At 43.7% G+C, this 25,682-nt stretch overlaps 1 protein-coding gene across 1 annotated transcript in view; it reads left to right on the forward strand.

The window, feature by feature from the left end:
• Window positions 1–25,682, forward strand: part of ADAMTS17 (ADAM metallopeptidase with thrombospondin type 1 motif 17) — a 271,748-nt gene that overhangs the window by 227,209 nt on the left and 18,857 nt on the right. Inside the window, exon 17 of the mRNA XM_044230904.1 lies at window positions 25,407–25,611. Within this exon, the coding sequence (XP_044086839.1) occupies window positions 25,407–25,611 (205 nt within the window). The remainder of the gene's footprint in view (window positions 1–25,406; window positions 25,612–25,682) is intronic.

Genomic DNA, 25,682 nt, shown 5'->3' on the forward strand with positions numbered 1-25,682 from the left:
TGGAACCTCAGCAGCTCAGGCCAATCAAGCAGAAGCCTGCCGGCTGAGACCTGTTTACAAAAAAAAAAAAAAAAAAGACTTTTGCTGTTGATTAAGTTAAACTTTGAAGTATGCAAAACTGGGAAGGATAAGGCCAAAATACTCCTTAACAAGGGAAATGAGGTTAAAACCAGAACAAGACAGAAAAAAAACACACAGAACATGATGGCCAAGGACAATATAGGGAGTGTGGAGCACAAGCCCCAGGAAGCAGAGCGTGTCCAAGTTCAAGGATGAGAGCTCAGCTACTGAGTTCCCATCTGGTCCCAGCTCCACAGTTGCCACTGGGAAATCTCAACCAGGCCACTCAGCCTCTGTAAAACGGGGGACACAGATAGCACCTGCTACCCTATGGCTGTCATGAGGATTACATGAGTTTGTAGAAATAAATTGCTTAGGACAGTTCCTGGCACACAGTAAGTGCTAAATAAATCACTTTTACAATCACTGTTCTTATCGTCATGATTTTTTAGACGTGTCTGAAACCCCGTTCCCAAAGGAAATCCAGTCCAATTCAAGATGCTACAGAGCCCTACAAATGTTACCTCCAGAGCTCTGCTGATTTGTTCTGTGAAATTCTGGCTGATGAGGGAGGGACCAGATTCTGAGGGTGGGTTTCAATTTCCCAAGTGGATAAATGTACAGGTCCAAGGAATACCATCTCAGCCTGTTGTCAAACCCTAGTTCAACTAGAGGACAGATCAATAACTGAGTAAGATGGTTTATGTGCATTTTAGGGAGAAGGCTGCGTGTATGCCCCAAATGGGGGAGGATTTAATGAGAACACCAGTGTCTTTCAGTGTTATATTGGGGTGGCAGATCAGGTCAGCAGAGCATTTGGCAAGTCATCATGATGTTGCGATAGATGAAGCAGGAAAACAGGGGCAGACTGATAGTCCATTGCCATGGAGCTACAGCTAGATCCAGGTCTCCTTCATCTGTGTCCTGGAGGCCCATTGAATAAGTCTGCTTCGTTATGTGACTGCTCTGGGCAGGCCTCCAAGGTGGAGACTGCCACAGGACCAAGGTGCACCATAGAAACCTGTGGCTATTGAGTGGTAGGGCTCCTGCCAGGACCAGAGCACCCACTGTACTCTCCCTTGTTTCCATCACCCACCCATGCCTTGTGGTTCCAGTGAGTGGCACACAGACCCCCATTCTCAATGCTTATATAACTAGGAATGGTGTCAGGACAGGACAGCATATCAGGAAGGAGAACTTGAACTGAGGCATTTATATCCAGCAAAACTGTCCTTCAGGTATCAAGACTTTAGAAGAACAGCCTTAAATATGCAAGAGCTTAGGATACTGTACCCATGAGCCCTTCCTGAGGAATCTACTAGACCAGAACTTGGCAAACTTTTTTTAAAATTAAATTTATTTATTTATTTTTAATAAACATATAATGTATTTTTATCCCCAGGGGTACAGGTCTGTGAATCGCCAGGTTTACACATTTCACAGCACTCATCATAGCACCTACCCTCCCCAATGTCCATAACCCCACCACCCTCTCCCGTCCCCCCCTCCCACCAGCAACCCTCAGTCTGTTTTTTGAGATTGAGTCTTTTATGGTTTGTCTCCCTCCCAATCCCACCTTCTTTCATTTTTTTCTTTTCCTACCCCCCAACCCCCCCACATTGCATCTCCACTTCTTCATATCAGGGAGATCTTATGATAGTTGTCTTTCTCTGATTGACTTATTTCACTAAGCATAATACCCTCTAGTTCCATCCACGTCGTCGCAAATGGCAAGATTTCATTTCTTTTGATGGCTGCATAGTATTCCATTGTGTGTATATACCACATCTTTATCCATTCATCTGTTGGTGGACATCTAGGCGAACTTTTTCTGAAAAGGGAAGATACTAAATATTTTAGCTCTGCAAGCCATATGATCTATGTCGTAACTATCCAACTGTGTAGCACAAAAGCAGCCATAGGTAGTATATAAACAATAGGTAGGGTTGTGTTCCAGTAAAACTTTACAAAAACAGGAGTCAAAAGGGATTCAGCCCCCAGACCATGCTTGGCCAACCCTTGCATGATAGGGTTGTTCTTCATCTAACTAAGAGATACCTGGGGACACTGTGGTCAAAGGACTGGATGGTAAACGTTTTAATATGTTTAATTGTAGAACTAAGACTTAAGCATATGTGGAGGCAAGAATATTAACAATGAAGATAAAACAGTTATAAATAGTTGTGCCCAATAATACAGCAACTACTTCAAGCTTAAATCACAGGATACACAAAGGGATTTGGAGAGAAATTTATTGGGTGTAGGAGATATTAATATGCCACTAGCAGTATAAGACAGATCAAGCGGCCAGTAGATAAAAAATAGTATCTCAAACACCACACCCTTAGAGTAGAGAATCATGTTTTCCTCAAGGGCACAGAGAAATTCATCGATCATGTAATTAGTCACAGAGAAAGTATCAAAGGGTCCATGAAGTAGAACTCATACAAACAAGACCCTCTGATCACAAAGCAATAAAGATGGAAATTAATAGCCAACATTTTTTTTAATGCAAAAGTCCCCTCTACCCAGAAATAAAATTATACAGGATACAACACCCACATGTGACAGTAACTCAAAAATGGGGAGATCTGGGGTATCTACTAACATTAAACTCATCTGAGCACCTGAAGCTGTTCCTTCACTCACTCATTTAACAGATTTAACTGAGCATCTTCTATACACAGACATCGGGTCCAGTTGAGCCCAGCCTAAGATGAGGAGGCTCCTTCATTCCCTTCAGAGCTTTGTGCCTGACAGGGAAGCAAGACAGCTCCAGCCCTATGGTAAAGGCCTATGACTGGGGACACAGGACGAACACCCTGCCAGGAATTGTATGGACGTGTGTCGGTGTCCCAGGGAGCAGTGGCTGAGCTACATCACACCAGAGCTGGGGATAGTTTGCAAAGGGGGAGAGAGCCCACCTTGCTCATTGGCAACATGACTCAGGCAGCCTACTTTAAAGGAGCCTCTCTTTCCTTATCTAACTAAGGATTGAGTGAGACCCAAAGCATGTGACATCTGGCATGGAGAAATGTCCAATCAGTGTGGTTATTGCTTATTGACTGGGTGTGTCTAAAGCAGGAGTTGGGGGTCAAGGGCGAGTGTCCTGGATACAGATGCCTCATTAAGAATAGCTGAAGGGCTGTGTCTATGGGTTTAAAAAAAGAGAGAGAGACTAAAGAGAGATGTAGAAGGATTTTTGAGACCTTCTTGCCCCATTGCCTTTGTATATCTTAAGCATCATCATCCAGAGAACAAGCGTGCCCACTCTGGTGCATCAGAAGGCTAGCAGGACAGATCTCACCAGTCATGGTGTAACACGTTCCCATCATGCACAGATCCAAGCAGTCCCTACTGGTTGTCTGAATGCATCACTCATCACCCGGGAACCAGGACCTCAATTTCTACCCTTTGGAAATGATCCAAAATAGGGACAAAATTGGCAACTACCCAAATATCCAGCAAGTATGTGCTAGTTAAGTAATTTGGCTCTATCCATGTGATGGGGTGTTATGCAAGCATGAAAGAAATCACTCGTGAGAAAAGATTTTTGATCACATAGATCTCATGCCTTTAAAAGCAAAATAAACAAAATGTCAAATGACCTGTTTATAGTATGACATTAACATTAAAGAAAATACGTTTAGGTAGAGACTAAGATCATATGCATTCTTCGGTTCTCTTGTTTTATACTGTTACGTACCTTCTAGATTTTCCACAATGTGCATGGATTATATATATAAATTCTACCAAGTAAACAGAAATGTGTGTAGAGAAGAGATTCCTAAAATGAGTGGAAGTGTAGACAGAGATTCCCCTGGAGACAAACACAAAGATCATTTTAGGAATCTCCAAATCCCTTCTCGATTTTCTTCATTGACCATGAATTCAATTACATTCAAAAAAACATTTGTTGGGTCTTCAATGAACACAAAGCCCTATGCTGAAAACTTCCCTTCAAAAGTGCCAGGGGTAAAGCAAGTGCTTGAGCAAGGATCATCCACAGGTAGACGAGACCAGGCCTTGGAGCATGAAGGGAGGGGGATCTGGACTCTGAGTGATCCCAGGTATTTCACCTGGAGTGAAATATTCTCTCCACTTCTCTAATCAAAATTTTATTTTCTTCACCTAAAAATGGACAACACATGACACTTAGAGGAGGAGGAAGTACAGGGTGTCACAAAGCTGTTTGACAAGACTTGAGATCTAGAAGTCTCTCCTCAGGTTCTGGAAGGTGGAGTGGAGGCAGCCAGTCTCGTGTGCCCATCTTCGTGGGAAATCCCTAAAATGCAGTTAGACAGAGACACCCTCTCTGAACAAATACTTAGGAAACTGGTTTTTAAGATCAAAGAGAAGAAGCAGTGTCCTAGTGAAACAGATCATTCTGACATACTTGCTGAATAGAAATCTCAAAAGTATGTCGGTGATTTGATGCCAGAGACTTAATAAAGCCAAGAATTAAATGAATCTCTTTCCTTTCTGTTTGGAGGGCTCAGGGACACATTTTCTATAGCCCATTAGCTATTAAAATTATTAACAAATTATTATTTTCAATTGAAAGTGGTTATGGTATTCATTATTTCCTCTCATGCCAAGACTATGCAATTTACTCACAACATGAATTATCCAGAGCAATCCAAAGTTTCTAAATCATTTTGGACCTGGTTCACTGACTTTGGCCCAGCAAGGCACTCTGGGCTGAGTGGCTAAAGGTCTCTGTTGCATAATTTATTGAGAACTTAATTGAGACTAATTATTGTCTCTCATTTGCTTGCCTGGAGAACATCTGCCCAGCATCTGCCGTGACTCCATTTAGTTGGGATGTTTGAATCTTTCTGTGAAGTGAAATAAAGGGCATGAATATTTTATTGTGGATTTATCCCACTGTAACTTTTTATAGGAAACTGCTGGTTGTTTTATTAGCCAGCAGCTTGAATGCGCAGTGTCTCTCCAATGTGCTGGAGCCAAAGTTTAGGGTGTACTCCCAGAACACACTGCCTTCATGAGAGCCACCCCTGAGGAGGAGGTGGGCAGGCTGTGAAGGCTATGGCCAAGTCAGTCGTGTGGGGTGGACGGGGGGTACAGACCCTAGACTGTTCTGGAATGTGCTAGCTGAAGACCTGAATCAACCCAGAAGGGGCTGTGAGACCATAACAGGTTGACCATATTGATTGCTGACACATCCATGTGAGAAATGAATGAGTAGGAGCCATTCAGCCCATTTCACAGATGGACACATGGGGACCTGGAGAAAGTTCAGTAGCCAAGGTCATCAAAGACTCATCCAGAGAGCCAGAACTAGGACAGAGACTTCCACCTCCCAGGAGGCTCTCGGCTGTAGCAACATGAGGATATTCTCAGGGGAAACCCTATCATTCAGACCATTTAAGAACCTTCGAAGTGCCAGAGGTAGAAGAGGGTACATCTAGGACCCACGGAAGAGCTCACAGAGGGGCAGGCACTGGAGATTGGCCAACTGGGAAAAATAAGGAGGGCATGCTAAGCAGAAGGAGCAGCATCCACATTTCTGGGTCAGGGAATATCAGATAATCTGGGGAAGGAGGGAGTACATGGGGCTAACCAAATCCCAGGAGATAAGACTGGGTTTCCCTTACCTGATCTATCCTGATTCTTATTTTCCTTAGCCCAGAGTCTTATTTTTGTTGCCTTGTATGTATTCCTGAAAACCTCAGCAGTCCTTGGTGGAATGAGGAGGAGAATAGGCTGAAGGGACGCTCTGTTTTTAGACTGGGCCTTGATTCTTTGATTGCCAGGCCCAGGGTATAAAAGATAATAGGTACTAGGGAGCCCCTGATAGTTTCAGAGTGAGGAAATCACATGACAGAAACCAGAGCAGAAGTGCACAGATTACTGTGGAAGGGAAGAGGAGAGGAGGCCAGTTAGGAGAGTGTTATAATACCCCAGGCAAGGGTGGCCTTGGAAATGGGAAAGCAAGGCAGATTTGAGATTCCTTGTAGAGGTTAGCTCGGTGGCATTGAGCAGTGCGTGGACATGGCTAAGGGAGCATTCTGAGCTTCCCTCTAGATCCTCACACCCTTTATGCCTAGTCTCTGGAAAAGAAGGGGCCACCAGACTTTGGCAGTGCGGAAAATTGGAATGGTTTATAAGCACGCCCACCCAGAGCCAGAGGTGTGCTGGGGTTCCCTGCTGTTCTCCACTGTCAATCCCATGAGCCTAGAGTTCCCAAGGTGGGGAGAGTCAGGGGTCCTCTGCATCAAAGCACCTATGGAAACTATGGCAGAAGTAAGGCCAGGAAAAATAAGGTATAAGTAAGCTATGAGAGCAAAAGAGCCACTGAATCAAGCAGAAGACTGAAGTCCAGAGAATGGGGGAGGAGGAGACCACTGAGAACAGAAGACAGAGTGGCAAGAGGTCTCAGCAGCTAAGACATCAAAGCAAAAGCCAGCAAAAATCAGGTGAAATGGTGACCCATGTCAGCATGTCAGAGCCATCAGCTGCATCGACGACTGTTAACACTCACCAAAGACCCTTTGTCACTTTATTTAGGGCAGGAGGTAGACATGGCAGGACACCAGCCACTGAACAGTATTTGGGTTCCGCGTCAACCGGCCTTCTCCCTGTGGCCCTGGCCTGGATGCCCGTCACCCCTGAAGAATTTCTTCTCAGGTTCACCATGGACAGTCTTTTACAGGCCATCACCAGCAAGGCCACGGCTTCTAACAGCGGCGTATGACAAGGCACTGGGGATTTAAAATAGACCAACAGAGAGTCCCCTCATAGCTTGTTGTCGAAGGGTCTGGCTGGCTCCCGTCAGCTCTGGGGGAATCAGGGAGCACTCCTGGCAGGAGGGGCACAGGGAGCAAAATGTGAGGCTTGCAATTAAAGGGAGTCGTGGGTGGGGAAGCGGGCAGAGCTGTAAATTCTCTTGCTCATAAATCCGTGTGCCAGAACCCTCCCAGGGCGAGCTCAGAGCCAGAGTCAGCCAGCTTTTCAGGCTGGTCGTGTTGGAGCCCTGCCTCTGTCCCTCCAAACACAACGGCCTTTCCCCTCTGTACCCCTTCCAGAAGACGCAGAGCTGGCTCGCTCCAGCTCTTGAGAACTCCCCCTAGGAACATTTTCAGAGAGTCTTGTGAAATTCTGAGCATTTTCATAGCCAAACTGGAGCGGCAGTGGGGGTGGAATGTTGGGGAGGTCTGCCTGCATGTTTTCACGTTGAATAATTTTGTGCGGCTGGGACGGCCAGGCAGGGACTCCTGCTGGTGTGAATCAGGCCTCTGGGTGTTTTCGGCTGCCCACTTGGGCTCAGGACTTTGGCGTTCATTTCAGACGGGTGCTTCTCGGATTGGTGTCTTGGGAAAACCATGTCATATCATTCATCTGGGGGAGTCTTTTTCCCTAATCTTCTGGAGTCTTTTTCCCTGATCATCTTAGGACAGACTTCTTGGGGCTAACCCATGAAGCCAATCAAAGACAAACTAGTCCACGTCTGCAGCAGGAATGTGGGGACCAAATCAAGGGCAGAGCACTCAGGTGGCAAGCAGACGGTGCCAAGTGGCCTTTTAAGGTGAGAGTTAGAGGAAAATACACATCTGGCCACTTGGGTGGAGGGTCTGAACTGCCACACACCCTTCCCCCTAAATATGAAAGTGTGATATCCCAGACTGGAGACCACAGGACAGGATTCTACAGCAGATGTGGCTTGGCCCACATGGGTCTCCTAAGGTTTTAGAGTCCACTTCCAACATCTTTAAATAAGAAGACAGTAAAAAAGATGCTGGATTCTGAGCTATGTTTTTAAAGAGGAAAGATACTGGGGCGCCTGAGTGGCTCAGTCGGTTAAGCACCTGCCTTCAGCTCAGATCATGATCCCAGGGTCCTGGATTGAGTCCGGCATCAGGCTCCCTGATCAACAGGGAGTCTGCTTCTTCCTTTCCCTCTAACCCTCCCCCTGCTTGTGCGCTCACTCTCTCTTTTTATCTCTCTCTTCTTGCTCTATCTCAAGTAAATAAATCTTTAAAAAAATAAGAAGTAAACAGCAGCATTTGACCCGCATGGCCATGGGGGAACAGTGGAGTCCAGGCATCTACCCCTGGGCACCGTGTTCTTGGTTGATCACAGTAGGTCTGCAGTTAGGTCAGTTGGCACATACTGACCTGACTCTGGTGTGTGTATTTTTCTTGTTAACATTTTCTTACATACGGAAAGCACTGAGATTAATAAACACCTATGTCTGCACATCCTAGTGTAAACATGTTTACCACTGCTGTATTCACTTCATATCTTTTTAAAAAAATTTTTTTTAACTTTTAAAGATTTTACTTATTTATTAAAGAGAGAAAAGGAGCACAAGCAGGTGGAGGGACAGGGGGAGAGGGCAAAGCAGATTCCCCACTGAGCAGGGAGCCCCATGCGGGGCTCAGTCCCAGGACCATGGGATCATGATCTGAGCCCAAGGCAGACACTTAACCAACTGAGACACCCCGGCACCCTGCTTCATATCTCTAAATAATAACGTAATACAGACACATCTAAAACCCTCCTTGTCCCCTCTGATCCTCTTCTCTGCCCCTCCCATTAGCGTATATGCTTCCCATCCAAATTTCCAAGCTTTCGCTGTATATGGATCTGTCTACAAACAAGAGAAAGCATTGTCTGGCATGTTTCAGCAGGGTCCTAGGCAGCATATGTACGTTCATCTTGCCTTTGGGATCTTTCCATGTTGCCACTGTGGTTCTGCTGCATCTGTTTTTTTCGACTTTTTATTCTTCCATCTTCTGTATCTAAGTTATTCTGCCATTGGTCGACATTTGGGTTGTTTGCCAGTTGGGGTTTATATAAATAGTTATGCACTAAACATCCTTGTCCAGTTTCCTTGAGCACATCTGCAAGAAATTGCATCCCTAGAAATGCAAGGAGAGAGTCATAAGATATGCACACATTGAGCTTTCTCAAAGGGCTTACCTGTAGTTACCATGCCATAAACACAATAGAAGCTACCATTGCTCCGGTCATGGCCAAATTTGGTTTAGTCAGACTTTGTAGTGTTGCCAATCTAGTAGGCAGGAAATGGTAAATCATTGTTCGATTTTTTTTAAACTCTCCTGCTCTATAGTGAGATCTAGTATTTTCATAGAAAATTCTGATATTTCTTCCTCTGTGATAGATTCTCCTGTTCTCTGCCAGTTAACCCATTTGGCTATTTATCTATATCTACTTGATGTATAAGAGTTCTTAATATGTCCTAGATTATAAATATCTTACTTTGAGGCCTGTTCTTTTCACCTGTGGTATGTTTGAGTAGAAGCTTTTATCTTTAATTTAGTTGCATTGATTGACTTTTAATTTGGGGGTTTTGCTTCTTCTGTCTTACTTGACAATTCCTTCTGTATGTTGCCAGTCATCAATCTACTTTCTCACATGTTCTTCCAGAATTTTTAAGATTTGACTTTCCCTGTATATAAGACTTGAACCTATCCAGAATGTCTTTCTCTGCATAGTATGAGTTGAGACCATGAAGTTATTTCTTCTATACGATAACATGCTGCTTCTGCATCATGTAATGGGTAGTTGATTCTTTTTCTGTTGACTGGTAAGTCTATATTTTTGGCAACTAACATAACAAAACACACGATTTTTTTGAGCACAAGAAAGCTACAATGGAAATAAGCTGTAAGAAGGTAATGATCTATCTTACTCTGCATTTTCAGAAACTAAAAATATACATATACTTATATTTAACCAAAAATATACATATATGTAACTTGTGGGTTAAAATGGAAATGGTACTGAAAATTACAAAATATTGAGAACTAACAAGCATCTCTTATTTACTTCTTTCCCTTCTTTTATTTGGAAACTATAGATTGTTTCTCTGTTCTTTCAATGGTTACCCTTAAATGTTTCCTGTATATCTGAACTCTCAGGGTTTCAGTAAAGTTCAGAGTTACTCAGAATCACTAGCCTTTTCCCAAACAACACAGTGACCTTGGCATACCTCATCCCTTGAACAGCCCTCTATTTGTCCCCATTATTATCTGAGGATTTGGTGCTACTATTTTGAAAAAATAAAAGTGGTTTGGGCACAAAGATTAGATTAATTAGTTAAAATGGACAAATTCCCAGGAATACAAACTGTTGAAACTGACTGAGGAAAAAAATAGGTAACCTGAATAGACCTATAACAAGTGAAGAGATTGAATTAGTAATCAAAACTTCCCACAAAGAAAGGCCCAAGATCAGATGGCTTTACTGGTGAATTTTACCAAACATATAAAGAAGAATTAGTATAAGTCCTTCACAAACTTATCCAAAAAGTGGGGGGAGGAAGAAGCACTTTATGATTCATCCCGTAAGGCCAGTGTTACCCTGATAACAAAACTAGACACAATGTTTCAAAAAAACTACAGGCTAGTATCTCTTATCAATAAAGAAACAAAAATCCTCAACAAAATGTTGGTAATTGAATTCAGCAGTATAAAAGGGATTACACACCATGACCAAGTGGAACTCGTGCCAGGAATACAAGGTTGGTTTATATCTGAAAATCAATTAATGTAGCATACCACATCAACAGAATAAAAGATGAAATCATGTTATCATCTCAATTGACAAACACACACAAAAAATCAGTTGACAAAATGTAATACTCCTTCACAATATAAATATACAGCAAACTATGACTAGAAAGGAATTTCCTCAACCTCATAAGGAACATCTATAAAAAACCCACAGCTACCATCATACTTAATGAGAAGGACTGAATGTTTTTCTCCTAAGAGAAGAACAAGACAAAAATGTCTGCTTTTACCACTTATATTCAACATTGTACTGTGCCTGTAGACATTTTCAGGCAAGAATATGAAATGGAAATGAGAAGGCATCTCGATTGGAGAAGTGAAACTATATCTATTTGTAGATGACATGATTTATATAGAGAAATTTCTAAAAAATCCATGAAAAAAGTTGCTAAAACTGCATACTGAGCAAGATTATAGGATATAAAATCAATATACAAAAATCTGTTCTATTGCTCTATCCTTGCAAGGGATTATCTGAAAAGGAAATTAAGAAAGTAGTTCCTTCTATAGTAGCATCAAAAACAATAAAATGCTTAGAAATGATTTTATAAAAGAAGTACAGGATTTCTACACTGAAAAAACCAAAATGTTATTGAAAGAAAAAGTAACAAATATCTAAATATATCCCATGTTCATGGACTGGAAGACTTAATATTAAGATGGAAATATTCTACAAATTGATCAACTGCTTTAACACAATCTCTATTAAAATTCAACTATTAAACCTATATAAATATATATATATATATATATATATATATTTATAGCTATAACACAATCCCTGTTAAAATTCCAGATGTCTTTATTGCATAAACCAGACAAGCTGATTTTAAAGTTTATGTGGAATTGCAAAGGGCCTTGAAGAGTCAAAACGATCTTTAAAAATAAGAACAAAGGTGGAGGACTTGTGCTTCTTGATTTCAAAAATTACTACAAAGCTAAAATAATCAGGACAGTATGGTACTTGCATAAAGAAAAACATAAATAATAATAGGATATAATGGAGTATCCAAAAATAAACCCTTCCATTTACTGTCAGTTGATTTTTGATAAGGATTCCAAGACATTTCAGTGAACAAAAAACTAATCTTTTCTGCAAATTGTGCTGAGACACTGGATGTTTACATGCAGAAGAATGAAGTGGGATCCTTAGCCCATACCATAGACAAAAGTGAATTCAAAATGGATCAAAACCTAAGTGTAAGAGCTAAAGCTTTAAAACTTAAAAAAAGCAATCATAAGTCTTCCTGACTCCTGATTAGGCAATTGTTTCTTAGATATGAGAGAAAAATCACAGACAACAACAAAAAATACATAGATGATGAGACATTATTCAAATTTAAAATTTTTGTCCTTCAAAGTCATCAAGAAAATGAAAAGATAATCCAAAGAATTGAAGAAAACTTTTGCAAATCATATATCTGATAAAGTAATTGCATCTAGAATATATAAAAAACACAACTCAATAATAAAAAAGACAACCCAATTAAAAATGGACAAATCATCTGAGTAGACATTTCTCTGAAGGTCTACAAATGACCAACAAGCACATGAGTAGATGCTCATTATCATCAGCCATCAGGGAAATACAAATCAAACCACAGTGAAAGTCAGCAAATGGTAAATACATACAAAGGAATGAAGTTGGATCCTTACTTTATACAGTATGCAAAAATTAACTAAAAGTGGACCAGAGACCTAAAGGTAAGAGATAAAAACTATAAAGCTCTTAAAAGGAAACAGGAAAAAAGTGTTATGATCTTGGATTTGATGATGATTTCTTTAGCTATTTCAAGAAAAGCACAAGCAACAAAGAAAAAATAGATAATTTGGACTTGATCAAAATTAAAAACCCTTGGCATTGAAGACACTATCAACAGAATGAAAGGCAGCCAAAATAATGGGAAAAAATATTTTCAAATCATATATTTGATAAAAGAGTAATATAGAGAATACATATATTCTACAGAATATATATAGACTATATAATATATAAACTCTACAAATCCAACAAAAAACAACCCAATTTAAAAATAGGTAAAGGACTTGGTTCTGTATTTCTCCAAAGAAGACACAGTTGGTCAATAAGCACATGAAAATATGCTTAACATCACTAGTCATGAGGGAACTATCCTTCAAAATCATGAGATAATCCCTTATACCCATTTGGATGGTTGTTATCCAAAAAAAGCAAATAACAAGTGTTGGTAAAGATGTGGCAAAATTAGAACCCTTATATATTGCTGATTAAAATGTCTAATGGTATAATCATTGGGGGAAATAATATGGTGGTTCCTCAAAAAAATTAAATACCGAATTACCATATCATGTAGCAATTCCACTTCTGGGTATATATCCAAAAGAACTGAAAGCAGGGACTCAGAAAAAACGTTGTACAACCATGTTCATAGCAACATTATTCACAATAGCCAAGAGGTAGAAGCAACCCAAAGTGTCTATCAGTGGACAAATGGATAAATGAAATGTATTACATACATACAATGGAACATTATTCAGCCTTAAGAAGGGAAGAAATTTTTTTAAAGATTATTTGTTTTAGAGAGAGAAAGTGTGCAAGCAGTGAGGAGGCACAGAGGGAAAAGAAAGAGAGAGTATCTCAAGCAGACTCCATGCCGAGTGCAGAACCAAACACAGGGCTCAATCTCACAACCCTGGGATCATGACCTCAGCCAAAATCAAGAGTCAGAGGCTTAATCATCTTAGGTACCCAGGTGCCCCAAGAAGGGAAGAAATTCTGACACATGCTACACAATATGGATGAACCTTGAAGAAATTATGCTAAAGAAGCCACTCACAGAAGGGCAGATACTATGTGATTCCACTTACAGGAGGTACCTGGAGTCATCACATTCATAGAGACAGAAAGGATGATAGTTCCCAGGGGGTTGGGAAGGGAATGGGAATAAGTAGCTATTGTCTAATGAGTCCAGAGTTTCAGTTTGGGAAGAAGAAAAGTTTGGAAGATGATGGTGATGGTTGTTCAACAAGGTGAACGTATTTAATGCCACTGAACTATACACTGAAGAGTGATTAAAATGTTAAACTCCATGGTTTGTATCTTTTGCCACAATAAAACAAAACTACAGGGAGGTACCATTTTATACCCATTAGGATGACCATAATGAAAAAGACAGACAATAGCAAAAGTGTATATGGATGTGATGAACTTAGAACCTTCCTAAACTACTGCAGGATTGCAAAATGGTGCAGCTGCTTTGGAAAAGCCTGGCATTCCTCAAATCGTTAAACATACAGCTAACATATCAAACAGCAGTTCTACTCCTTGGAATATACCCAAGAAAAATGAGAACATCTATCCACACAAAAATTATACACAGATGTTCATTGTAGCATGATTCATAATAGCCAAAACATGGAAACAACCCAAATGCCCATCCACTGATGAGCTGATAAATAAAATGTGGTATATCCATGCAATCATCTATTATTCAAAAATAAAAGGGAATGAAGTACTGCTGTATGCCACCACATACATGACTTTTGGAAACATTATGCTAAGAAAAAGAAACCAGTTACCAGGAACCACATGTTATAGGATTCCATGTATATGAAATGTCCAGAAGAGGCAAAACTATAAAGATAGAAAATAGATTAGTGATTGCCAAGGGCTGAGAGTGATGGAGGTAGGGGACTTGGAAGATGACACCTAAGTCATATGGGGGTTTCTCTTGGAGGTAACTAACTGTTCTAACATTGATTGTGTTGGTGGTTGCACAATTCTGTGAATATATTGAATTTGCTCCTTACATGGCTGAATTATATAGTATGTCAGTTGTATCTCACTGGAACCATTAAAATGGTTCTTCCATTTAACTAATGTGTGACCTGGGGCAAGGTGCTTAACCTCTCTGTGCCTCAATTTGCTCACCTGCAAATGGCTTTATGTGGGATCATCATAAGGATCAAATAAGTTGAATTATGTCAGGTGCTGAGAACATTGCCTGGCACAAAGGAGACCCGGAAAAAGGATTACCTGGTATAAGATCTAGAGAAATCATTTTCTTCTAGATTTTTTATTTTAATTCCAGTGTAGTTAGCATACAGCATTATTATTAGTTTCAGGTGTACAACATAGTGATTCAACACTTCCATACATTACTCAGTGCTCATCATGATAAGTGTACTTTGAATCCTCATCACCTGTTTCACCCATCCCCCACCCACCTCCTCTAGAGAAACCCATTTTTTTAAATAGTTTGCATTTTAAAGATTTTATGTATTTATTTGACAGAGAGAAATCACAAGTAGATGGAGAGGCAGGCAGAGAGAGAGAGGGAAGCAGGCTCCCCGCTGAGCAGAGAGCCCGATGTGGGACTCAATCCCAGGACCCTGAGATCATGACCTGAGCCGAAGGCAGCAGCTTACCCACTGAGCCACCCAGGTGCCCCGAGAAACCCATTTTTAAAACATTTTCCCTTGAACAATATTTTACCTAAGTGTTGAAGTCTATCTGTCCATCCTTCCTTCCTTCCTTCCCTCCTCCCTCCCTCTCTTTGTCTTCCCTTCCCCAGCAAATGAGAACTAACCACAGTGATTCAAAGACCTTTTCAGGAACATGTGGAAAGTTCTCAGACCCTGGCCAACCAGCCATCTTGATTCTCAGGGCTGGACTAACAGACTGGAGCCCAGAAAACCTCACATTCACAGACTTGCATATTTGTTCCTCATGCCCTTCAGGTTTTCATTTCCTCCTTCAAAAGACAAATATGTGAATAATATTACTTTTCGGGGAAATATATATGAGAACTCATAATTCTCAAGTTTTAAATGGAGAAACGCTGAGTTAAAACGGAACGTGAGGCTATAAAGCGTCCCTCTCGTTCCCCTGGGAGAACATCACAGCTGAGCTTGTGAAGTCCCAGTCACTGCTCCTCGCCCTGCGCCTTCTTTCACAGACATCTGTTCAATAAAAGCAGCCATGTATCTTCAGAGACTATAAATGGCACATGTTAAAATCTTGTTTTGATTGTTTTCTTAACGGAGCTGCTGGCTCAGTCTGCCTTGAGCCATAAAAGCCACTCGGACAGATGGGAGTCTGATGCTGCCTACAGTCCTCCTTGGTGTTTTGGGGAAGGGGCCCAGGGGGTCCAGCTCTTGGCCAGTCGGCCTCTGCCATGTGTCCTCACTCCCAGGCATGCAGCACAAGTGGCACCCTGGAGAAGGCCTTGTCATCCATGGGAAAATTGAGCAAGGAGTCTGCATTCTTTTGGCCATACCCTCACTGCCCAATGGATAGCAACCCTCTACGAGGGAGGATGGAAAGAGACCCACATCCTCAGGGGGCCTCCTCTGGGTGAGCCATCTCCCCCAGAGCTTTACCTCCCATGATTTAGCATCTGGCCTGGACTATGTAGCAGCGATCACCTGGGCCAGTCCTCCAACAAGCCTGTGAGATGAGAACACTGGTACCCGCATTTTACAGAGGAGGAAACTGAGGCTTGAGCACTGACCTGCCCAAGATCACGTGGCCGGTGAGTCAGTGGAGTGAAGACCCAAGTCCGGGTCCTGAATGTAGGCTTCCGAGAATCTGAGAATGTCTGTCTAACATATCTGTGCCCCCCTGACTTATAGGACATCATGATGAGGGTGATGTACCCTAACCAGAACCATAATTGTGTAAGTAAAGAACAAAGCCCCTGGATTCAGACACAGAGGTACCTCACCCGTTAATAACTGGTGGGCCTTGGGCCAGCCTGGCCACCTCTCCCAGTGGTTTCTCCATCTCTAATGCAGGACTAGCCAGCCCTGAGCAGCCTTCCTCTGGGAACTCTGGCGGTGCAAATCAAGATGGTGGTGGGAAAGGAGCGGGTCACAAAGCAGAGGGGTGACCGTGCCTTCATAGAGTATAGAGCTGACTCACCAAAGGGCAAATGTGAGCCTGTGTTTTCAAGTTTTCTTCAAACTTTTTCTTTCTTGCTTGCTTTTAATAGTTTACTTACTTATTTGAAAGGAGACAGAGATAACAAGAGAGAGGATGAGTAGGGAGAGTAGGGAAAGCAGGCTCACCTATGAGCAGGAAGCCTGACTTGGGGCCCAGTCCCAGGACCCTAGGATCATGACCTGAGCCAAAGGCAGATGCCCAACCAACTGAGCCACCCAGGTACCCCTCTTCAAACTTTCTAAGTGAAAAGGGAGAGCTTCGACCCATCTAGCTTTCCAGATGAGACATCCTGGGTGCTTCCTGGCTTTGGGGTGGACAATATCACTCTTATCAAAGGCCAGACCCTTTATCAAAGTGGACTAACCAACGGGCCTGGACTCTGCCCCAAACCTCAAAGGGGAGACAGGGTTGAGCCCTGACTGAGTCCCAGTCTTCCCCTTAACACATTCTCTCTACTCACCAGTCCCTGGCCTCCCGCCCCTGCTGGCCACCTGCGTCTCAGATACTATGTGGGCCTCTGACAGGTCACCTGCTCTGCCATCTGGCCCAGGATGATTTTCCCCAGAGCTTCTGCCCCTTGTAGACAGACATGTCCACGAGAGAAAGCTCCTGGCTTGTTCTGGAGCTATTCTCAGCACTTCCTTCTCACTCAGAGGCCCTCTCTCACTGGTGCTTCTTCCATGAGCAGCCTCTTGACCAGAGCCCCAATGAGAATGGTGAGAGGTCTTCCTTACCTCTGCCATGGGGACAGGCCTGGTTTCCAAAGCTTGAGTATTACCCCAAGATTGAGATCTGTGGAGCCCACTGTGTAGACATCAAATCAGATTTGTCTGAAGGGCATCCACAAAGTCTCTCTTCTCCACCCTCATTCAACTGAGCAGTCACAGCGCGGGCAGCCCTTCTCCCTGGGGCCTCTCCCCAGTCAGCAACACCTCCTTGTGGCTAAATCCAGAGAATACTTTTCAGGCCTCTTCCAACCCAATTCTGTCTGGCATTTCTTGAACAGTCTTGCTGGTTGTCCCTTCTCTGGCTCCTTATTCCAGTCATAGATGCTCTCATTCCTGGCCCCTGCCATCTGTCCTCTGTCCTCTTTTCTCCCTGTAGAAGCTTCCCAAGTGAGTTGTTCTTACCAGCTTTCTACCATGACCTTCTTGCTGATGACTTCCCACTCTGTGTCCCCACCCCAGACCACACCCCTGAACGCCAGAACTGCCCCTGCAGACCCTTCCCAGCACCATTCAGCTCCCAGTGGCTGCCTCAACCTGACCTTCTCAAAGTGGTGCCCACCCTTCTGCCCCCCAGGCCAAGTCTTCTCCCTGTGTTCTGCATCACTGTGGAGGCAGCATTGGTGTCCTCTGAGCCCTCTAGAATCCTGATCTTGACTCTTGTTCCCTTTGTCTCTGACCCCACATACCCAAAGCCCTGTCAGTCTCACTCTTAAACAGCCTTGAGTCCATTTTCCATTTCTCCACTAGTGCCTCGGTGAAGGCCATCACCTTTCTCCAAGTTTCATGATTACCTGAGACACCCAAGGCAACTTCTCTTCCACCCACCTCTAAGTACTCTTTGAGTACCAGCTGTCCCAAACTGGGCGGCCTCACTCTCTCACTCCTTGGCATATCATAGCCGGCTCTCTCTGTGAGAGCACTGAGCCCGGCTTCTGTGATGGGCCAACTTCACCTTGGATCCAACTCAAACTCCATTTCCTCCACAGCACTTATCAGATAGTGAAGAAATTGTCTGTTTATATGTTTCTCTTTCCCCCAAGGACTACACAATTGCCTGAGCTTCATGAATGTAGGGACACTGAGCCAAGTGCCCCAGCGCTCAGTTGAGAACTTGGCATAAAGTTGACACTCATGTGCCTGGGGGACATGTAAGCCAAGGTTGAACAAAGCAACTGTACTTTGTATAGTAGCTGTTCTCTCTTTAACTTGCCCTGCAGCTTCCTGGAGCTTTGGATCTGTTTTGCATCATTCTTTCTAAGCTGTGGTATTTTACATGTGGCCTGTATGATGCCATGCCTGGTATTTGTCTCTGTAAGAACTGCTCAGATTGTCACATACGAACATCTCATTTCCTTCCTTTGGTTAATTTAGTCAATGCAGAGAACATCCCTGGCACAGAGGTCGGCCCAGATTGGTGCTCAGCCAATGCCAGACCCTTCTTAGTGATGCATTTTGGAGATGGATAAAGTTCACTGAATCCCATAGACACACTTGTTAGCTCAAGCACCTCTTGTATTGAAATACATCTCATGCTATTTTTTTTTTTTTTTCAGTTTGAACTTGTTGAAAGTGAATGACCTACCAGTGTTCTCTCTCTGGTTGTCTATATTTGGGATTCACTTTATAGTCAACATAAAATATCCATGTGAAAAGAACAGGATCTTGAATATGTTATTTGTTCTTTGTAACCACCAAGTCAGATTTCAGCAGATTTCACAAGATCTTTGCCTAGTTTAAATCTCAGCCAAATTAAAATTTGAATAGAACGTGCATTTTGAATAAAAGCTGAAATTTCTCAGAACTGTGAATATGATGGGTCTGGGGTAGGCAAAATAACACCCCCCCAACATATGTCTATATCCTAATTCCCAGAACTCCCGCGTATGCTGAGTTCCGTGTCAAAGGGAAATGAGGGAAATCAGAGGGTTGCAGTTGGAATTAAATTTGCGCTCTGGATTGAATTGTATCCTTCCCCCAACCACCTCCACCCCCGCCCCCAAAAAAGATGTTGAAGTCCTAGCCTTAGTATCTTGGAATGTGACTTTGTTTGGAAATAGGGTCATTACAGGTGTAATTAGCGAAGATGAGGTCATACTGAAGCACGGTGAGCCCCTGAGCTAATCTGACTGGAGTCCTTCTAAAGACAGCTATGTAAGGGCATAGAGACACAGGGCAGACGCCATGTGAAGACAGGAGCAGAGATTGGAGTAACACTCACACAAGCGAGGAATGCCAAGGATGGCCAGCTGTTGTTACAACCGAGGAAAGAGGCATAGAACAGATCCCTCAGAGCCCTCAGAAGGAGCCAAGCCTACCAACACTTTGATTTTTAACTTCTAACCTCCAGGATTATGAGAGAATAACTTTCTGGTGGTTCAAGCCACCTAGTTTGTGGTCCTTTCTCCCGCAACCCTCGCAGACTAATACGGCTGCTAATCAGCTTAGCCTTAAAATAGAGAGATTATCCTATAGCATCCACACAGGTCTAGTACAATCACAAAGGTTCTTAAAAGAGGGGGAGGAGGGTACACAAGAACGCTGGAGGGATACAGTGTGAGAAGGACTTGACCAGAAGCTGCTAACTTTGAAGATGGAGAAAAAGAACACGAGCCAAGGAATGGGGGGCAGTGTCTGGAAGCTGGAAAAGGCAGGTCTTCTCAGAGTCTCCAGAAGGAAGCAGCCCTGGGAGCAGAGCCTTTATTTTAGACTAGGGAGACCCATGTCAGATTTCCAACCTCCCAAAGTGTCAGGTGCTAAATCTGTTACTTTGTGCCATTCCATTTATGGTTATTTGCTATAGCAGTAGTAAAAATAATAATATTAATAATACAAGGTCTCAGGTAGGTTCTGATTAGAACGGGCAAACTTGAAGTGTGTGTGGAGGAGCCGTCTGTTTCCTATTAGACAGGAAAGGAATCCTTCCTCACTCCAGAGGAACTAAGGAAGGGTGGCCTGAACTAAAGGAGCATTAACAGTGGATTCCTCAAGAATTTGTTTTACTGCTTTTAAGAAGATCTGCGAACTCAAACTTAGCTAGTAAATGTCACTGTTAAGGTTTTTAGGGGGAATGAGTATCTAAAAAAAAAATCAGACTTCAGTTGTTATATGAATTGTTTTATGGAATAGCAGTTCCTTTCTCAAATTCCTGGACTTGGAATTAATGGAATTTTCCTCAGATGTTGACTTGCATGGAGATGGTCCACCACCGTAGACCAGCTTCCTGCAGCCGTGTACTCATTCTGGTAAAATGGTTCAGCCACAAAAACCAGTTTCCAGAAAGTCATTTTTTTTTCTCCCCATACCTCGCTGAGGTATTTGTCAAGATCAGAAACAAGATAATAATAATAATAATAATAATAATAATAATAATCTAGCCGAAAAACATCTCTGATCACTCTGAGCCAGCTCCTCCCATCTCTCAGGCAGGGCTGGGAGCATGCTCCGCACAGGTGCTTCATGGCCACAACATGGCTGCCTGGAGCTGAGCACCAGCCTTGTTTCCTGCCTCATCCATGCCTCCCTGGGACAGAGGAGACACTTCACCTCCTTGTCCCTTTCTCATGTCTTTACTCCCTGTTTCTAACCATCACTTTTTAAAAATTAAATTGTAGTAAAATACATGTAAAATTTACCACCTTGAATGCAAGTTGGTGCAGCCAATTTGGAGTACAGTGTGGAGATTCCTCAAGAAATTAAAAATAGAGCTTCCCTATAACCCTGCAATTGCGCTACTGAGTATTTACCCCAAAGATACAGATGTAGTGAAAAGAAGGGCCATCTGTACCTTAATGTTTATAGAAGCAATGGCCATGGTTGCCAAACTGTGGAAAGAACCAAGATGCCCTTCAAAGGACGAATGGATAAGGAAGATGTGGTGCATATACACTATGGAGTATTATGCCTCCATCAGAAAGGATGAATACCCAACTTTTGTAGCAACATGGACGGGACTGGAAGAGATTATGCTGAGTGAAATAAGTCAAGCAGAGAGAGTCAATTATCATATGGTTTCACTTATTTGTGGAGCATAACAAATAGCATGGAGGACAAGGGGAGTTAGAGAGGAGAAGGGAGTTGAGGGAAATTGGAAGGGGAGGTGAACCATGAGAGACTATGGACTCTGAAAAACAATCTGAGGGTTTTGAAGTGGTGGGGGGTGGGAGGTTGGGGGAACCCGGTGGTGGGTATTAGAGAGGGCATGGATTGCATGGAGCACTGGGTGTGGTGCAAAAACAATGAATACTATTACACTGAAAATTAAAAAAAAAAATTTTTAATTTAAAAAGACATTGAAATAAAAAAAAAAAATTTACCACCTTAACCATTGTTAAGTTACAGTTCGGTGGCATGAAGTATGTTCACAGAGCTGTGCAGCCACGACAGCGGACCGTCTCCAGAAGTCTATAGACCTCTTGCGCAAGCGCAGCTCCACGCCCATTAAACATGAGCTCCCCATTCCTTCCCACCTGGTAGCCCCCATTCCACTTTCAGTCTCTCTGAATCTACTCCAGTTGCCTCACCCAACCGGAATCATTCAGGATGTCTACTTTCGTGACTTGCTTATTTTGCTCAGCGTAACGTCCCCCAGGGTCATCCATGCTGCAGCCTGAGACAAGATCGCCTTCCTTTTTAGGCTGAATCCTATCCCCATGGTACGTACTTAGCATACCTTGTTTATCTGTGTATCTACCAACAGACACTTGGCTTGCTTTCGCCTTTTGGCTAACATGAATAATGCTGCCATGAGCAGGGGCATCCAGATATTTCCCCATCAGTGTTTTTATTGTAAGTTTTTATCTGAATTCCAGTTAGGGGGCACCTGGGTGGCTCAGTCTGCCTTCAGTTCAGGTCATGATCCCGGGGCTTCTGGGATCGAGCCCCTGCATGGGGCTCCCTGCTCAGCAGGGAGTCTGCTTCTCCCTCTCCCTCTGCTCCCCCCGCCTCATGTTCTCTCTCTATCATACACACAAATAAATAAATAAAATCTTAAAAAAAAAAACAAAACAAGAGGAGGATATGAAGCTTTTTCCATGGTTGAGGTCAATGCAGTAGCACCGAACAGGTCTCTAGCTGGAACCTCATATTTGCATTCACAAAGTCAATGGGAAAAGGTCAGGACAAAGGAGATCTGGCTGGGAGTCAGTTCAGGAGAGGAAAAAAAGAAGTCATAGGAGCTAACAGAGGTGCAGTCTGCTTGCTTAAAACAGACATAGTGTGGAGTTGAGCTACTTTAATGAACACAGAGCCTCCCTTTAAAGAGGGGAAAAAATCATCACATTCTCCCCTGATGCTTTCAGACCACATCTGGGCCATTTTGCCCACAACAAAGCAATCCATTTTGAGAATAGTAGTGACTGATTAGAGAATTAGAAGGGAAAGGATTCAGAATCTGCCACATGCAAATTATCCTGATCAAGTTAAGAGAAAACTTAAAAGGGGAACAAAAGAGCTATCTTCAAATATTTAAGAAGGCAATCCTGTTACTCCTGAGACCAAAAGAGGAGAAATAGGTAGGAGTTGGTTTCATTCTGAGTGTTGTCCAGGCTAAAATTGGGGCAAGATTTGCTCATTGCTCTCTAGGACTTCATTATCACCTACTGAGGAGATAAAGAAGAACAATTACCAAGAGTTATATAGGCTTAAGTGTGCCAGGTGTTGGTGTAAGCAGCTTGCAGGCAATATGTCCCTTGTCCTCACACTCCAGGGTAGGCACGGTCACTTCCATCCCACAGCATAGGCAAGGGATCTGGTAAGAAGAGCTTCCCTGCAGGCGCTTAGAAGACAGTGAGGAGCTCTACCAAGGGGACTGGAAGTCAGAAAAGCTTGAGCTCAAGGCCTGAGCTTGCACTAACAGACAAGGAGGAACAATATAGAGGTGGAGGGGAGAGGGCCTGGGTAGCTCCCAAGGTTTTCTCAAAGTTTAACCCAACCACTGCCACCACCCCCAGCTAATACAAATGACCCTCATCTCCTGCCTGGACTAGTGCAGTAGTCTCCTCGTTGCTGCCCTGTAGACTGGTATCTTTCCAGAGCTAGAATGACCCTCTCTGAGCTTGGAGGGGACATCACTCCTCTCTCCAAACCCCATGTGACTGCATCTTATGCAAACAAGAGCCACAGTGGCCAACCAGGGCCTGTAGGATCTCACCCTATCCTCTCTCATGTTCCTCTGTCTGCTCCTCTCTCTTTTCAGCCCTCCCCCAGCCACACGAGACCCCTTGCTGTTCCTCAGCCCTGCCAACACACTCTTTCCCAGGGCCTTTGCACCCACTGTGCTCTCTGCCTATCAGTCCTTTCCCAAGGAACTACATGATGACTTTTTTGCTTACTTCTAGGCTCTGCTCACATGTCAGCTTATCCATGGGACCATCCCTGCCACCTTAAGTGCACACCCCTCACCCCCTCCCCCATCTGCCCTCCATAGCTTTACTTTTCTCTAAAGCATTTACCACCATGTGGCATCTTCTCTATTCATGTATGATGTATAGTATACACTATTTATGGTCTATTGTGTTACCATTCTTTATAAATCAATCATTCTGTGTATCTTTATCATTCTATATATATCAACTATATATTGGGTATATATACTGATAGACATAGTTGACATAAATATATATATCTACTATACACTATATATAGTCTACTTTGTATCCTTCCTTGGTTTACTGTCTGTCCCCATCAGGAGGCTAAGATTCAGAGGACAGGGCTTTGTTTTGTTCCCTGCCTCATCATCAGAACCTAGAACAGTGCCTGGCACATGGGAAGCCCTCCGTGCATGTGCCGTGCTGGGATAGATGAATGAGCAAATAAGCTGGACCTGGAAATGAAGAGAGGCCTGGCATCACCCAGTGTCCCCTCAAGAACCCTGCCAGTGGTGGAAGACACCACCGACATTTCTAACAGTAGAACATGATCAGATTTGGTTTCAGGAGCTTAGGGCTATTCCAACTAATGAGGAAGAACTGAATGGTTATCAGACCTGGCCATCAGTGGATTCAGCCCTTTTTTTTAAAGATTTATATATTATGTATTTGACAGACAGAGATCACAAGTAGGCAGAGAGGCAGGCAGGGCGGTGGGGAAGCAGTCTCCCTGCTGAGCAGAGAGCCCGATGCGGGACTCGATCCCAGAACCCTGGGATCATGACCCGAGCCAAAGGCAGAGGCTTTAACCCACTGAGCCACCCAGGCACCCCGGATTCAGCCACGTTGTCAAGTGGTGAGCTCCTGGGAGCTGGGAGGATCTGAGGCTCATGCAGGGACCGACAGAGGAGAGGGTCCTTCTGTGTCCCCAAAAAGGCATTCAAAGCCCCACTTGTGTCCTGAGAAATCGTGATTTCCAACAGCTCAGCTTCTTGCCACACCAGGCTGAGACCCTGGTCATTGAAATGGAAGGCAGTTAGGCCACATTTTAGTGGAGCACTGTCACCAGCTCAGTCTTGTCCCAGCCCACAACTTGCCTCCTCAAGAATGACTGTCCCCACCCAAGAAGGCCCTCCACTCTTTGGAGGACCAGGAAGTCCCTGGTCCTGGTGTGTTCAAGCTGGCCCTGGGTGTCCTTTGTCAGGGACCGTGCCGGTCAGGTTTTGTTGCAGTCACAAACCACCTGAGCCTCTCAGTGGCTGACAGCCATGTCCTGTTATGGCAGAGGTCAGATGTCGGAGATTCCCATGGTGGGACCTGCTGTTCTCATGGCAGAGGGCAGGAAACGGGGAGAAGCAGAGCCAAACCACACAATCACACTCAAAGCTTCTGCTGGGAAATGGCCGGTTTCATGTCCACTCAGACCCCATTGAACAAAGCATGACGCATGACGTAGACAGTGGGTGGGATATGTGATCCCGCCCCAGGGAGAGCAACCACTCGGGACCAATAATTATAATCTGCCATAGAGCTGTTGTGAGCAGAAGGATTTCTGTTTTGAATAAGCCTTTGACCTGTTTAACTCATGTGACTCCCTCTGCTCTACTACTTCAGAATTATTTTGCATGTCAATTGCAAAGCTCTCTATGTCCATTTCCCTCCCTCATGCTATAGGCCCAAGACTCCATGATGTGTCTGGAAGGCCCCCTGGGGCAGCTGGCCTCCCCACCGGGGTTATTCTCTCACTGTCTTTCCTTCTCCTGGACAGGTGGGTGGCAGGCCCATGGAGCCCCTGCTCAGCTACCTGTGAGAAGGGGATCCAGCATCGTGAGGTGACCTGTGTATACCAACTGCAAGACGGCACTCACGTCACCACACGGCCCCTCTACTGCCCAGGCCCCCGGCCGGCACCAGTGCAGAGCTGCGAAGGCCAAGACTGCCTGTCCATCTGGGAGGCATCTGAGTGGTCACAGGTGGGTGCCCGGGCTGCCTTGTCCACAGGGACCCCAACATGGTGCCTTTCCCTCTATGCTATTTGTGACTC

This window comes from Neovison vison, chromosome 13 (assembly GCF_020171115.1).
Source record: "Neovison vison isolate M4711 chromosome 13, ASM_NN_V1, whole genome shotgun sequence".
In the NCBI taxonomy this organism is placed as follows: domain Eukaryota; kingdom Metazoa; phylum Chordata; class Mammalia; order Carnivora; family Mustelidae; genus Neogale; species Neogale vison.